The sequence below is a fragment of the Periophthalmus magnuspinnatus genome, chromosome 14 (genome assembly GCF_009829125.3).
Source record: "Periophthalmus magnuspinnatus isolate fPerMag1 chromosome 14, fPerMag1.2.pri, whole genome shotgun sequence".
NCBI lineage: Eukaryota > Metazoa > Chordata > Actinopteri > Gobiiformes > Gobiidae > Periophthalmus > Periophthalmus magnuspinnatus.
The window spans coordinates 4,755,342-4,769,895 of NC_047139.1; the positions used below are offsets into that span (position 1 = coordinate 4,755,342).

At 37.4% G+C, this 14,554-nt stretch overlaps 1 protein-coding gene across 1 annotated transcript in view; it reads right to left on the reverse strand.

Annotated features, from left to right (window-relative positions):
* Positions 1 to 292: 292 nt before the first annotated feature.
* Positions 293 to 14,554, reverse strand: part of sh3pxd2b (SH3 and PX domains 2B) — an 83,818-nt gene continuing 69,556 nt past the window's right edge. Inside the window, exons 9-14 of the mRNA XM_055226395.1 lie at positions 14,186 to 14,287; positions 10,599 to 10,716; positions 8,056 to 8,267; positions 7,704 to 7,750; positions 7,500 to 7,625; positions 293 to 5,811 (exon numbers count right to left, since the gene is read on the reverse strand). Coding sequence (XP_055082370.1) covers positions 4,336 to 5,811; positions 7,500 to 7,625; positions 7,704 to 7,750; positions 8,056 to 8,267; positions 10,599 to 10,716; positions 14,186 to 14,287 — 2,081 coding nt within the window. The 3' untranslated portion in view covers positions 293 to 4,335. The remainder of the gene's footprint in view (positions 5,812 to 7,499; positions 7,626 to 7,703; positions 7,751 to 8,055; positions 8,268 to 10,598; positions 10,717 to 14,185; positions 14,288 to 14,554) is intronic.

The window sequence follows — 14,554 nt, forward strand, 5'->3', positions numbered from 1 at the left end:
ACAATAGGGATCTGAAGTCGGCTGCACGGTTAATTTAGGGATCCTGGCCTAAAAGGAAACCCTGAAGGCTACTGTGCAGTGTAGTTGATTTACTGAACCACCAGAGGGCGCAACTCACCTTGACTTCTATGGTTCTCAGAACCAGAGTTGATGCTTTTTGTTTATAATTTACAATTGTTTCCAGCTATATAAATTCTATATAGTCGAGCATAATTTTATTTCTTTTAGCCCAAGAGATTATCAAGAAAACACAAAAGCAGACGTTGGAAAAATGTCAATGTTTATTGGCTCGAGTAAAAAAAAGAAGATGCAAAGAAAAAGTATAAAGCAAAAGCACATTTTAAAACAATACAATACTGAAACTTAACATTGGCACAATTTAACATCTGACAGTGAACTTGCATTGAAACAGTCTTTGGTAAAAATAAAAGTCATCGTAGACTCGATAAATCATGTTTTTTGTTTTATTTTATTTTGCATGTGTAGTGTCAGGTTTAGTAAAGCGACAAAGAGCAGAACACGTTGACAATATTTAAAGTTAATATCAGTGTTTCAGCTCACAGCCTTGTCGGATTGTGTAGCGCTTTGATTTTCATGGATTTTTTTAACAAACTGGCAGTGGATTCAGAACGGACAAATGAACCAAAAACCCAACTCTGCAAAAAGGAATATCTAGATTAGAGTTTTAGAATCACTTGAACTAATGAAATGTGCATTATGTGACCTTTTGAGATGCTATTACTTTGCTTGAAATGTCCCAGGATATGGCATTAAACGTATTTATCTTGCCCTTAAGTGTTTTACAGCTCGAAAACACCTTTAAACCCATACATTCTTACGGTGAGCCAGAAGACCTGACCTGTAACTTGGGCTGGTGCTGCCATGGAGATACACAAGTTTAATACCCAACTGTGGAACATTATAGACGAAGCAATACCACCAGAAAAGGTACTTGATATCTTGAAATATATCATTTTACTTCTTATTTTAAGCTTAATGTGTAACCAGTCAGATCTTTTTTTTTTTTTAAACCAGCTGAATAATCTACTTCACCTAAGCCAGGACTGTCCAAACTACGGCCCCGGGGCTAAATGCGGCCCTCAGACAAATTTTTTTCGGCCCTGATGCCTCCTCCTAAACTGGCCCAATTGATCAGGAACTATTTTTTACTAGAAATTGAAGAGATTCTACTTCTATAACCTGAATAACATCACATTGCATTGTGACGCAGACCTAAAAATAAGTTTTTATTAAAGGTACAACGCCCTCCGCTTCAAATATGTTTCAGTACGCGTCCCTCGGAGAAAAACGTTGACACCCTTGACCTTAACAATTCAATCTCACAAGAAAATCCCATATTTAAATCCATATTTCAAGTAATTTTAACCCAGATATTCACTTTTGTTGCAGCAGTTTTCCCCTTCATCGAAACGACTCTAGTTACTGTACAATAAAAACAATACAATAAAAATATTTGGATGATATTTTTAGCTTGAGACCAGTCAAGCTTCTATGTCAAACAATATTTTACATAGAGATGTCAAGATACAAGCACAACTCTTCTGTTTTATACATTTACAATACTGCTGATCATTGCACAGTTACATGAATGTGAATCTGTCATACCCGGTCTAGCGAGGCATGCCACATTTTCCAATTGTTGGGCTTTTATGATGACAATACACATATTTTACATTGTCTTTACATGTTTTCAAGTTTGAATATTACACATTTCAACATTATTAGATTTAGGGTATACAAAAATGGCGATATATACGATTAAAGTCATTGTCTAACAAACTACTAAAATGCACTTTGGCATTTCCCCTTCCTCCTACAAGTGCAAATCTGATACGTTAATAATATAAAAATATAAATGGCAAAAATAACATGTTATATATTGAAGCGTGTCTACTTGGCGAAGGCATCTCGTATCTGTAATCGCTCTGAGTTAGTATAAAGTGAACTAGCAAGAACGTGTGCAATCTACTGTTTTGTAATAAGTCGTTTTAGCTCGTCAGCGTCGATTAACGTTAAACGACAACTCTGAAAAACCCCAAACGCAATGAAAAGCCCAAAACTCAATGAACTTCCTGTCAGAGCAAGCATGACTTCTTCGGAAATTCGAGAAATGAAATCAAAAAACACATTTTTATCACAATTAATGCATTTTTTGTATCTTTATATCGACTTTAAAGTTACCATTTGTGATCAGATTGGCCGACATGTCCCTTTTGCATTCTCACATCTCACCACTAGATGTCTGTAAGTTACCGCTGTCTGTATTGGCCTGATAGAAGAAGACCAGAAACCGCAGACTGTGTCCCAATTCGCCGAAGTGTCCTTAAATGCGCAGTTTGAACGGTGCATTTAAGGGCGTACATAACTTCCGGCGCGACAAGGCCTGTCCTATTTCACGCACCTAACGAATGTGGCTGAAAATGTGCTCAGCGTTTCCGTGGAGATCGACCGTAGCCGAAGCGTGCATCCGAGCACACTTCGCGAACTGCTATATCCCATCATGCACCGCGCCTAAGCAAAAGAGAGGAAAATGGAGTACGCTACGCAATACACGTTCAAATGTAAGTACTGGTTTACGTCACCTACAACAGTGCGACATGAAACTGTTAAAATGTGGGTGAAGATCTGTACGAGGCGACTTCATTTGGGTTTAATCGATGTGTAACTGACCTTACGGGGAGTGGAATTATCCCTGACACTTGTACATTAGTGTCGCTGTCGTAATGTTTAAAATTCGTCCTTATTTAAGAATATTCTTTTGTCTTTAGGGAGCGACAAGCAGAGGACGGAATTTGCCTGTCTGAGGTGGGAGAATGGGCACTTATTCAACGGAGCCAAATTCTCCGCAAACGTACAGACAGAGGTTGAAATACGCGCCGTGTCCCATTTCGGCACGAAGGCTACACAGAGGAGTACCCTTTGTCAGGTGGGTACTTTGAACGGCACATCGAAGGGTACATTGAAGGGTACATTTGGTGAATTAGGACGCGGCCGCAGTTGAGCCTGAAGCAAGACCAGGGGACGAGGGAACAGGTCTCACATCTGCCATCTACTGGTGAAAAAATATATAGTAAACTTGCAGATGGTAGATTTAATAAGTAACTAAAACAACTGAACCCACCAACTCAGAAATACACTGGCCCAATTGTCTACAACGAACTAACGGTGTTTGTAAAACCTTACACATTAAAACCCAACACGATCCAGTAAACTTTTCGTCCTCACGCACAGTCCCAGAATTCCTTGCTGTCTCTCCGTTCACCCTTTGGAGATTACCAATTAATGAACCAACTTCAAGGACAAACTTAACCAACTTTAAAGATCCTTAAAGATACATTCCACCTACAAACCCTGAAGCGCCATAACAAAACCGCGTTCTATGATAACAATATGGCATATTACAGAACTTTGGAGTCTTTATTTTTAAGATATCTGCTTGCTTTGAACAGCTTTCCCTTGTCATCGATAATTTCCTCTAAACAAAATGGCTGCCAACACAGACGACATCTAAGACAGAACGCACTGAAGCACTTTGCGTATAACATTGAGGCACGGTATAATAGAAGGCATGCTGCTAGTATCACTGCAATAAAAGCAAGTTTCCTAAAAAAAATAAAATAAAATACATTAAAATAAGTAAACATAAGACTAGACAAGGCAAAGTGTTATTGCTATATTCTGATTAAGATTATCCTTGTCAAAATAAAATAACTGTACCTATAAATAGTTTGCTAACGGATGCATTACTTCAGTTCGTCGATTAAGCAGTTTGACAAATATAACGGTTCAGAACAAGTAGTCAAATGCCGTTTTTTTAACTAGCATTTACATTCTACACTGAATTTTGGGAGTTTATGTTTGTTAACCCAGATGCCCTTCCTGCTACAACGAGCCAAAAAACTCTGATCCCCTTAAAAGGCACTGAACCTAATTTTTACGGTCTTACAAACATGAAACTTTTTAGCGATCCAGAGTTATTCCCCACTTTTCTAATAACTTTCAGAGACCGAAATTGAGTTTTGTCGGCACGGTAATGCTAACAACAACAACAACTAGCATGCTAACAGTGCAGCAGCCTTACTCCCGGGTTCGTGGGCGCTGAAAATGCTTTAATAATTAGATGAAGAGAAAGAAGTCAACATTTTACCCTGAAATAGTAATTCTGATGATTTTGTCTAGCTTCCCAAGTCCTACAACAACCTGTAACGTTTCTGAATCTACGACTTTAAACTGAACAACTGGAAAAGAAAAACGTGCTGATTTCCAACTTTGTACTTTTCGTATTGCAATGACTTCCCTGCTACCATCCACACCTTAAGGTTTCTTGCTGAGGTAATTCGAGGGGATCCAGCCCTCTACCTCCTCTCCAACATTTTTACAAAACCACCACCCGCTGCTATTCTTCTCCAGGACCTCAAAAACCGTACCTATTTTGAACCCGGATGTCTGCTCATCGCCTTCAAAGTCCGCAACGGCCAGATACAGTTCATCCTTACTGGGTTCCTTGAGCAATGGCGGCAGTTTGCTAGGCGGTCCCGGTTTGTCGTTTTTGATTTGCGGCTTTGGAGGAATCGGTACTTTGTTTGCTTTGGGTTCGTCCTTGCTTGGGATAAATCCTTTAGGTTTCGGAGGAGGTGGTCGACCCAGTTGCGGAGCCTTGGGACCGTCTTCCTTGAAAATGGGCATGGGTTTGGATTCGGTGGGGCTTGCCGGGTCGGTTTTCTTCGGCGGAGGGGGTCTTTTGGGTTGCATGGCGGGAGGTCTTTGTGGCGGTTCTTTATGTGGAGGAACTGTTGGTTTTGGAGGAGGTGAGGAAGTTCTATCCTGGCTGTGACCGTTGACGTGTTTTGGAGGGAATTTTGGCGGTTCCTCGCTGGGTTTGTTATTCAAATTCGGGATGTGAACTGGAGAGGAGCTAGTGGGTGAACTTGGTTTAGCTACGCCGTTGCTTTCCGACGTGGAGCTATGGTCCGCAGCTTTTGAGGGTCTCAGCTTGCTTCGTAGATTGGTGATATCCAGCTTATCTTCTGCTGGTAATTCCGGTTTAGCCGCAGGGACTGGTTTAGGTTTTACCGTCGGTTTGGGCTTTATAAATGCAGGAGTTGGAGCGCTTTCCTGCTTCTCCTCTTGGGAATCTTGTCGAGGTTTAGGAGGCTGTTTCGGCACTGGTTTCAAATTAAACTTCTTGACTTCTTTAGCAGAAATCTTGTGCCCACATTCCAGCCCCATCTCGTTCCGAAGATGAAGGGCTTTGCTTTTGTCTTCCTTCTTCACCTCTGCCGGTTTTTCTGGTTTGAATGGAGGCTGTTTAGCGCCAACTAGTGGCACGATGACGCCAGGTGCAGGTGGTTTCGGTGGCAACGGTTTTGAAAGGTCAGATTTGGTCTTCTCCGCAACCTCCAACTCCAAGCTTTTGTGAATGGACTCTCTTCTAGGAGGCAGTGCTGGTTTCTCCTCGCTAGGGGGCGCTGTAGGAGCTGGTGGTAATGGCCCACTGAAAGCAGGGGAAGCCTTATTGGTTTTCCAGTCTCTCAGTTTGGGTCTGATGAAGGACTCGGAGGTCGTAGGTTCGTCCGGTAACGGTTTAGACCAAGTATCGTCTGCTGTGGAGTTGACGTGGTTGTTGTCTTCCATAGTGAGACGCTCCATTTCGTTGGGCAAAGGCGCGAGGAAGTTGGGCCGCAACGCGTTACTGGTTTTCTTGTATTTGTCGATGAAAGTTGCCGGAGCCCAGCCTTCTTTGTCATCGATCTGGATGTACCACCATCCGCTGCCGTTTTTCTCAACCACCTAGAAGAGATGGTGTTTTAGACATGGCAGTGTAACAGGATAGTCTGTTATGATCGTATAAATTATTATATTATATTGTTGCAAAATCGACATCTATGTGAATTTTCAACAATACAATGTCCCACTTGTATTTTTGTACTGCGCAATTTTGTAAACACTGATTTAACAAGTTTTTTAAAATCATAATGGGGTTTTTTTTAGTTTTTTTTAAAATTAAAGGTACCCTATTTTTTTCTGGTGGAGGGTCTGCCACCTTCCTGTCTCCATGGAAATGTTATTGCTTTGCCAAGAACGTTCCACAGTATGGTATTAAACTTGTATATCGCCATGGAGACAAGCAGATGTGGCAACTGGGTCAGGCCTGTGGAGCACAGACCCGGGCTTATGCGTGTTTTTTAATGTATGTTTAGCAATTACAACAAATATAATTGAATAAATAAGGCAAGAACATGTTTGAATGACAGAACCCTTCACCAGAAAAGTTACATAGTGCAGCTTTAACAGGGAATAAGTCAACTTCAGTAAGTAGTAGCCCATAATTTTACATGTATTGAACATTATGTCTCTACAGAAGGCCTAATTATTGCAATACAAAATAAAAATAAAATTGAATTCAATAATTTCAATAAAATAGTCTGAAAGTGCCAGGTTTAGAGGAAGATCAAACAGATTTATTGCTATAGTGATAAATGTCAAAAGGATTGGTGGACTCGTCCTGTTGCATTCTCACAGATCACCACTAGGTGTCTGTAAGTTACTGCTGTTTGAGAATGTGACAGTATTGGCCTGATTGAAGAAAAAGAAGAAGCAGAAGACGTAAAATAATGAGAATAAGACGACGAAGAAGACAAAGAACAAGAAGAAAAAGAATAAAAAAGAACAAGAAAAAGAATAAGAAGATGAAGAAGACAAAGAATAAGAAGAAAAAGAATAAGAACAAGAAAAAGAATAAGAAGACGAAGAAGACAAAGAATAAGAAGAAAAAGAATAAGAATAAAAAAGAACAAGAAAAAGAATAAGAAGACGAAGAAGACAAAGAAGAAAAAGAAGCAGAAGACGTAAAATAAGAATAAGAAGATGAAGAAGACAAAGAATAAGAAGAAAAAGAATAAAAAAGAACAAGAATAAGAAGACAAAGAATAAGAAGAAAAAGAATAAGAATAAAAAAAGAACAAGAAAAAGAATAAGAAGACGAAGAAGACAAAGAATAAGAAGAAAAAGAATAAGAATAAAAAAAGAACAAGAAAAAGAATAAGAAGACGAAGAAGACAAAGAAGCAGAAGACGTAAAATAATGAGAATAAGACGATGAAGAAGACAAAGAATAAGAAGAAAAATAAGACAAAGAAGAAAAAGAAGAAGAAGAAGAAGAAGACTTAAGAATAAGACTAAGAAGAAAAAGATGATGATGAGGATGAAGACCAGAGACCACAGCTGAGCCTGAAGCAAGACCAGGACAAGAGGGAACAGGTCTCACATCTGCCATCTACTGGTGAAAAAAAAAAAAAAATAAACTTGCAGATGGTGGATTTAAGGGTTAGTTTTTTGTAACTAAAACTATTGAATCCACTTGGAACTAATTCAGTATATAAAACAGAAAAAAAACAAATGCACTGGCCCAGTTGTCTATAGTAGAAGACAAAAAGCCAAAAGGAAAAGTGAATATTTAGGCAGTTTTTTTTGTCATACCTCAACTTTGATACCAGCCGTGAAGCTGATCCCGTCTGGAATGGTGGTCTGGAAGTCTGCGATGGTGTAGTACTCCTCCTCGACTTGAGGGGGCACTGGAGGTTTGGGCAGGTTTGTACCACGAGGCTGTGGAAACAACATGTTATAGAAACTGTTGGTGTTAGACAAAATATAATGTGGATATAGATCATTTTTGAGTCTTACAATAGTGAGATCTCTGCGAGGAGGAGGTCTGTGTCTTAATCCCACCTCTGTAACAAAAATAAACAGTTTTTCAGTTATATTCATTATTATTAAATGATGAATTATAGTTTTTAATATTTTTTTCATTAGGGCTGTGGAATTAATATATATTTTTAATCAAAATTTTATCAAAAACCTAAACAAAAAAGATTGAAAGATTTATTTATTTAATTTTTTTTATGATTTAATAAGACAAAATAAAATTGAATTAAATCTAAGGAAAAAAAAAAAAATCATGATCTTTTTTATATATATATATTGCCCAGCCCTATTTTTTACTGAATATTTATAGTTGAGTTTGAAAATTCCGTACTGTTCTTGCTGTCGGAGAAGAAGGAGAGGCGGTTCTCCTTGTGGTTGTTGTCGCGGTTGTCTTTGAGAGCATTGTTTTGGTGGTTTTGTCTGGTGTATCCGTCCAGGTCGTTGGTGCTGGAGTGAACCGCGGCTCCTCCCGAATGTTTCTGACTCTGGATGTCGACCTTTTTCAGGTACGAGGCCGGCGCCCAGCCCTCACGACCCTGGTACCTGACGGGACAGAGACGGGGCTTATTTAAACCATTATAATAAATAAATACAAATAAATGCAATTATGATAAGATAAAATAATACCCCATTAAAAATATATATATATCCTGATTACCTAATTTTCCACCAGGAGGCTTATTTAAACCATTATAATAAATAAATAAGAATAAATGCAATTATACCCCATTTAAAATAAATAAATAAATAAAGATAGATAGAAACAAATTAAATTATGATTAAAAAAATAAAAAAAAATCCTGATTACCTAATTTTTCACCAGGAGGCTGATTTAAATCATTATAATAAATAAATAAAAAATAAATGCAATTATGCCCCATTTCAAATAAATAAATAAAGATAGATAGATATAGATAGATAAAATAAAATAATACCCCATTACAAAATAATAATAATAAAGAAAACAAAAAACAAACCTGATTACCTAATTTTCCACTGGGGGCTTATTTAAACCATTATAATAAATAAAATAAATGCAATTATGCCCCATTTCAAATAAATAAATAAAGATAGATAGATAAAAAATAAATTAAAGTAAGATAAAAATAATAATAATAATAATAATAATCCTGATTACCTAATTTCCCACTGGGGTCTTATTTAAACCATTATAATAAATAAATTAAAATAAATGGGGCTTATTTAAACCTATGCAACACTAATTCTCCATTGACCTGATTCAGCCCCGTCAACTTTTTCTTTAAATGCTCCAAACCGCCCATTCTTTGTGGTGGCACTTCAGGGTTAAGGGGGAATTCCACTCTTTCCAATGGCAAATTTGGGAAAAGTTTTGCCTCTAAAATATGATATAAAATCGTGTTGATCTGTGTAAAACGTTCTCTGTTCATGTGACTAACAAGACAACACCTCACGACTCTCTGGAGGCTTTAAAACGGCTCTGTAGTCCGTATAGAACTTATCTGCGGGCAAAACGGTATAACTTGAATGACGACAGCTTCCAGAATGAGGTGAATAGTGGGAAAAATAGACTTTATATGAACTTCAATAGACAGAAAAATATTCACCAACACAAAATCACACGGATTAAGTCAGAAGTGCGACTTTCACAGCACTTTATGGGATATTCCCTTTGACAAACAAACAAACATGCCCTTGTGTAATTTTATACACTATTTCTGGTTTGAGTTTGAATGTCGCCTGCGTGAAATGTCCCTGTTTGTTTGTCTAGGGCTGGGACATCATCCATAAAGCTATTGAAAGTCTTAAATGACAAGAAAACCAGTTCTAAACCTGGACTAAACCGTATCTAAACTGAAGTACTAAAACAGGACAAAACAGGTGGTGGGATCTTCAGGTCCGTTCCTTTAAAATGAGACTGTTGGACTTGGATTTTTTTGTTTGTTTTGGAATATTTGGCATAGAATTTTTACAACACGTTTTTACCCAAAAGGCAGAACAGTTTTCTCCTGTCGACCCGGGATTATGTTGGACCAAAGCAAAAGTAAAACAGGATCATAACGACTATATCTTCACAAGGTCTGACCCAGGATTAAACCAAAGACACTGATGCAAAATACCCCTCCCACTGTGACACGGACCCATTCTACGCTTTGAAAATCACTTCCAAATGGATTCCACTTACTTGCAGAAACGTTAAAACCAATATTAATACTCTGAATGAACTCTAAGATACGATTATTTTGCTTGTAAAAGTTGATGAATCACCTCTGGCACTGTACATTCAAATACATTTCACCATGATGTTTTCAGGATGTTTTTAATGTTTTCATCTTACTAAAAGCACATACAGAGTCTGTGCCAGTCCACTCAGGATGATCTAATGAAGTAAAAAGGACAAAGGTCAAAAATAAATAAATAAATAAATAAAAATGCATGATTACAAAAAATAAAAATAAATAAAATTGTGCCAAATTTGAAATAAATACATAAAATAATACCTCACTACAAAAAAGACAGATTATAAAAAATAAAAATAATACAAATAAATACAATTATGCCAAATTTCAAATGAATGAATTAATAAATAAATATATAAAATAAAAAAGCCAGATTATAAAAAAGTAAATAAAATGATGCCCCATTTTAAATAAATTAATATATAAAATAATTCCCCATTACAAAAAAAATAACATAAAAAATACTTGATTCTAAAAAATAAAAATAAATACAATTATACCAAATTTCAAATAAATATATATATAAAACAATACCTCATAAAAAAAAATAATTTAAAAAATGCTGGATTATAATAAATAAATAAAATGATGCCCCATTTCAAATAAATAAACAAACAAATATATATAAAATAATATTTTAAAAAAATCTTATTACCTAATTTTCCACCAGCCTTCCAGATTCTTCTGCACCACCTCCACCACCATCCCCCTCTCCAGGTCAATCTCATCCTGGTCCCGAGCTGTGTACGGGTAAATCACCGAGTATTTCTCTTCTGAAAAAGAGAAAGTGGCTCCATTTAATAAAACACTATAATTACTTTATTCTGCAGGTCCAAACAAGTAGCTGCATGAAGCGTGTAGAGAAAAGCTCGGGGCGCATGAGGATCATAGAGCTTTTCATTTAGAGCTGCGGTCACTTTAAAGTCAATTAAAAACCCATGCTGCTTTCGCTGTTTTAAGAAAGCAAAGCAACTCCATTAATTTAATAATTCTTAAAGGGATAATAAAAGGGTCAAGGCTTGGGCAGCATCATATGGAGTGAAAATGTTAAGAGAAAAACACCAAAAACATGCACACAAAGCTATTTATGCAGAGTTACTCCTGATTAAAATGTTAATACTTGGTCTACGGTCTACAAGATAACATTAAAATAGTTTTCTAAAATACTAAATATATTTCACCGAGGGCCACATCAGCAAAATGATCGCTCTCGAAAGGCCAGATGTAAAATAAAATAAATGTAACCACTTTTTAAACTTGTTCATAAACTTTCTTCATTTATTACTTATCCAATTTACAAATATCACATGTTTTTTGCCATAAATGTAAAAAATATGGCTGTATAACTTGCCATCTCCTCATAAACCGACATTTTAAGACAGTCATACCTATTAATTTACCTCGTCGGGGCCACGTAAAATGACATGGCGGGCCACATTTTGCCCGTGGGCCTTGAGTTTGACACATGTGGACAAATAGTTCAGAACTTTTCTAATTAATTACAGTATTATAGTTTGTATTTGTGTTGCCAGGATACTAAAATATATATTCTGATACTAAAGATGATGATAACTTTAGGTGTAATGACAATAAAATAGATCAGAATCACATTTTCAACTGGTAAAACTTGTACTTTGTTGTTAATTATCAAATGTTCTTTTACTATTTCTGATCTAGAGCCAGTCCAATCTCAGACTATTCAAAAATAATCTCATTTTTTTCCATGTATGTGATGTATTCAGCACCAAAACCTGTTCAAACGAGCGTCTAATGTCAACACGAGTTTTAACATGTGAGTTTTTTTTAAAATAACCCTCATGCAAACTTAAAAAAAACTTCCATGCGTCTGTTCATCGCACTTGACGTCTTAAACATGCACAAACATGCACAACACAAGGAGGTTAAAGACGTCTCCACATGCTCCACGGCGGACACACAAACACAGACAAGGAAAAGTGAAAGAGAAAGAGAGAGCGCCTCCACCTGGCCCCGCGCAGAACAGATCCCCTAAGGTTCTGCGGCGCCCCACGTGCCTCGGCAAAGACCAGAACCTCCGCGGCACTGACATCACAGTGAGCAGGGGGTCAAACACACAGTCAGTCCACTAACAACTGCATTACTCTAAAGCATCATTTACCTTTATTTAAAGAGGAGCCCAATATAAGCCTTTTATCTGCGTTGCACAAAGTTTAGTCAAAGAGTTAGTAGTGATACAGTGACAGTGACACTCCATGTACTGCAAGATACGAGCGGATTCAGATTCTAGACGCCGCAAGAGACGCTTTTCCTGCTTAAAAGTGCCAGCACCTGATTTCACATTTTAGAACTTTTAGCTAACAACAACAGTGTCGTTCTGCACCGACAAAGACGCCTACGAAGGTTTGAACTTTGAGAGAGTTTAAACGAGAGAGAAATGTGAGAAAATGTTAACGCCTGTGTGAGAAAAGTGTATAAAGTGTGTGGTGAGGGGTTTTACAGCTGCAAAACATATAGAATAATAAGCTGATACTTCGCAGATTTCGTGTATCGCGGGTTATTTTTAAAAAACGTAACCCCCCCGCGATAAACGAGGGACCGCTGTAAACGTTCTAGCTCTTCAGATCAGTACCATAGTCGCCAGATCAACTTCCTTATAGCAGTTTTAGGCTTATTTTTTGGGGGAAAATCGCTTGTAAAGTTTGTCAGTCGTGGGGAGCAACCTGAACGCTTTAAAGCCGTGATTCATGCAAAATATTCAAACACAAATATTTGCATCTCATTAGCGTTTGTTCAGCTGTGACCCACGACGTTTAAACTTCTTTTAGCTTCTTTTTGTAGCGCTCGGGCGTTTACAATGTCGATGAAACGTTCCGACACCGACAAATTTCAGAAACGCTTTGGACTTTGGACAAGCGGAGGCGCGTGAACGACAAATTTAAAGCGATCATCGAGGAAAAGGGATGTAATATACGAAGGTTTGAACTTTGAGAGAGTTTAAACGAGAGAGAAATGTGCGAAAATGTTAACGCCTGTAGTGAGGAAAGTGTATAAAGTGTGTGGTGAGGGGTTTTACAGACAAAAAACATAGAGAATAAATGTAAAAAGTTGACGTAACCCCTGCGGTAAACGAAGGGATCGCTGTATTGCACCATGACGGAGAATTACGCGTCTGGGATAGCGACCGGCAGCTTGTTTCCCATGATTCCTAGCAACAAAGTACCTGATTAAACATAAAATATGATCCTGTCAGGAGTTTATTAGGGGTGTAAAATGTAAAATGTAAAATGAATAGATTTTATTTATGTCATGATCCCTGTCGGTCCTGCCCTTTTTTTTTTTTTGTACTTTCACCGCGTTCTGGACTCAATAATTGATCTACCGTCGTTTTGTACGTTGCACTTCTGTAAATAAACACTGTTAAACCTTTCCACAAGTTCTGTCTTTTTGGTCCCTCCTGTCAGACTGTCTCGCCTCGCCGCTAATTATTGGACAACACGAACATAAAAGGGCAGGATTGACAGTGTTTTTCTTATTTTGCAGCTTCTACCGCACAGTCCATCATGTAAAAGGCACTGATCTTAGAGTAAATTAAAATCAGGTACTGGCTCTTTCAGAATAAAATGTCTAGAAAATGGGAAAATCCATAACCTGATCATTTCGATTAGTGATTAAACATTAAAGCGCAATTATATTAAAACAACAACCTGAATTTTCATTTCATTTTAGTTCATTTTGGTTCATTTTAGCTGTTTTAAATATTATTGCCCTATCAAATATTGCGATGTCATTTGAAACACGGCAATACAATATTCAATAGAAGATTAAAATGACTCTGATGCTTTTACTACGATAAAACTGATACTTTTCCTAATCAGCACGATTCAATATTTCAAGTGAGTTTTAATAATTGCAAATTAAAACATTGCTGCTTTTACGATTTGTGATGTGATGTAAATTTTGCTCAATTTCTGTAGTTAAATAAGCAAATTTAGAGAAAAAAACTAAACAAAACATTGCCGTTTAATCATATGAATCGTGACAAGTCCTTAAAATGGCGTCTGTAAATAAACCAGGTAAATGTAAACCTATGAGAAACACTTATTTACACTTACATTATAAAAATAAAAACACTTCCCGTATTATATTTTTGTCTTATTAGTGTTTTATATGGATTTCGTTTCAGACAAAATGGTCGATCTCTAAATAATAAACAGGTCTAGTGTCATTGTCATAGCGCCGGCTTGCAGGGTGCGTCGTGCTCACCCTCCTCCCCGGGGATGGTGAAGTCATCTGGGTCGTCCTGGGCCTCGAGGCAGGTGGCCGGGACCCAGCCCTGAGCGTCCTCGGAGCTCACGAACCACCAGCCTGCACAAAAACAACAACAAGAACATGAGGCGCGGGCTGTTATTATCACCACCAAATCAGCAAACACTCGCTTCTTATTCATGGAAATGCATAAACGAGACCTTCATTTTACTTGAAATGTTTGATTTTTTTATTTGGATTTGACATTGACACAGATCTGACTGGTTAACACGGGTTTTAAAGGTGCGGTACATGATTTTTACCGTCTTAAAAACGTCAAAAACTAGTCATTCAAAGAGTCCAAAGTTATTCCGCACTTACGTTACG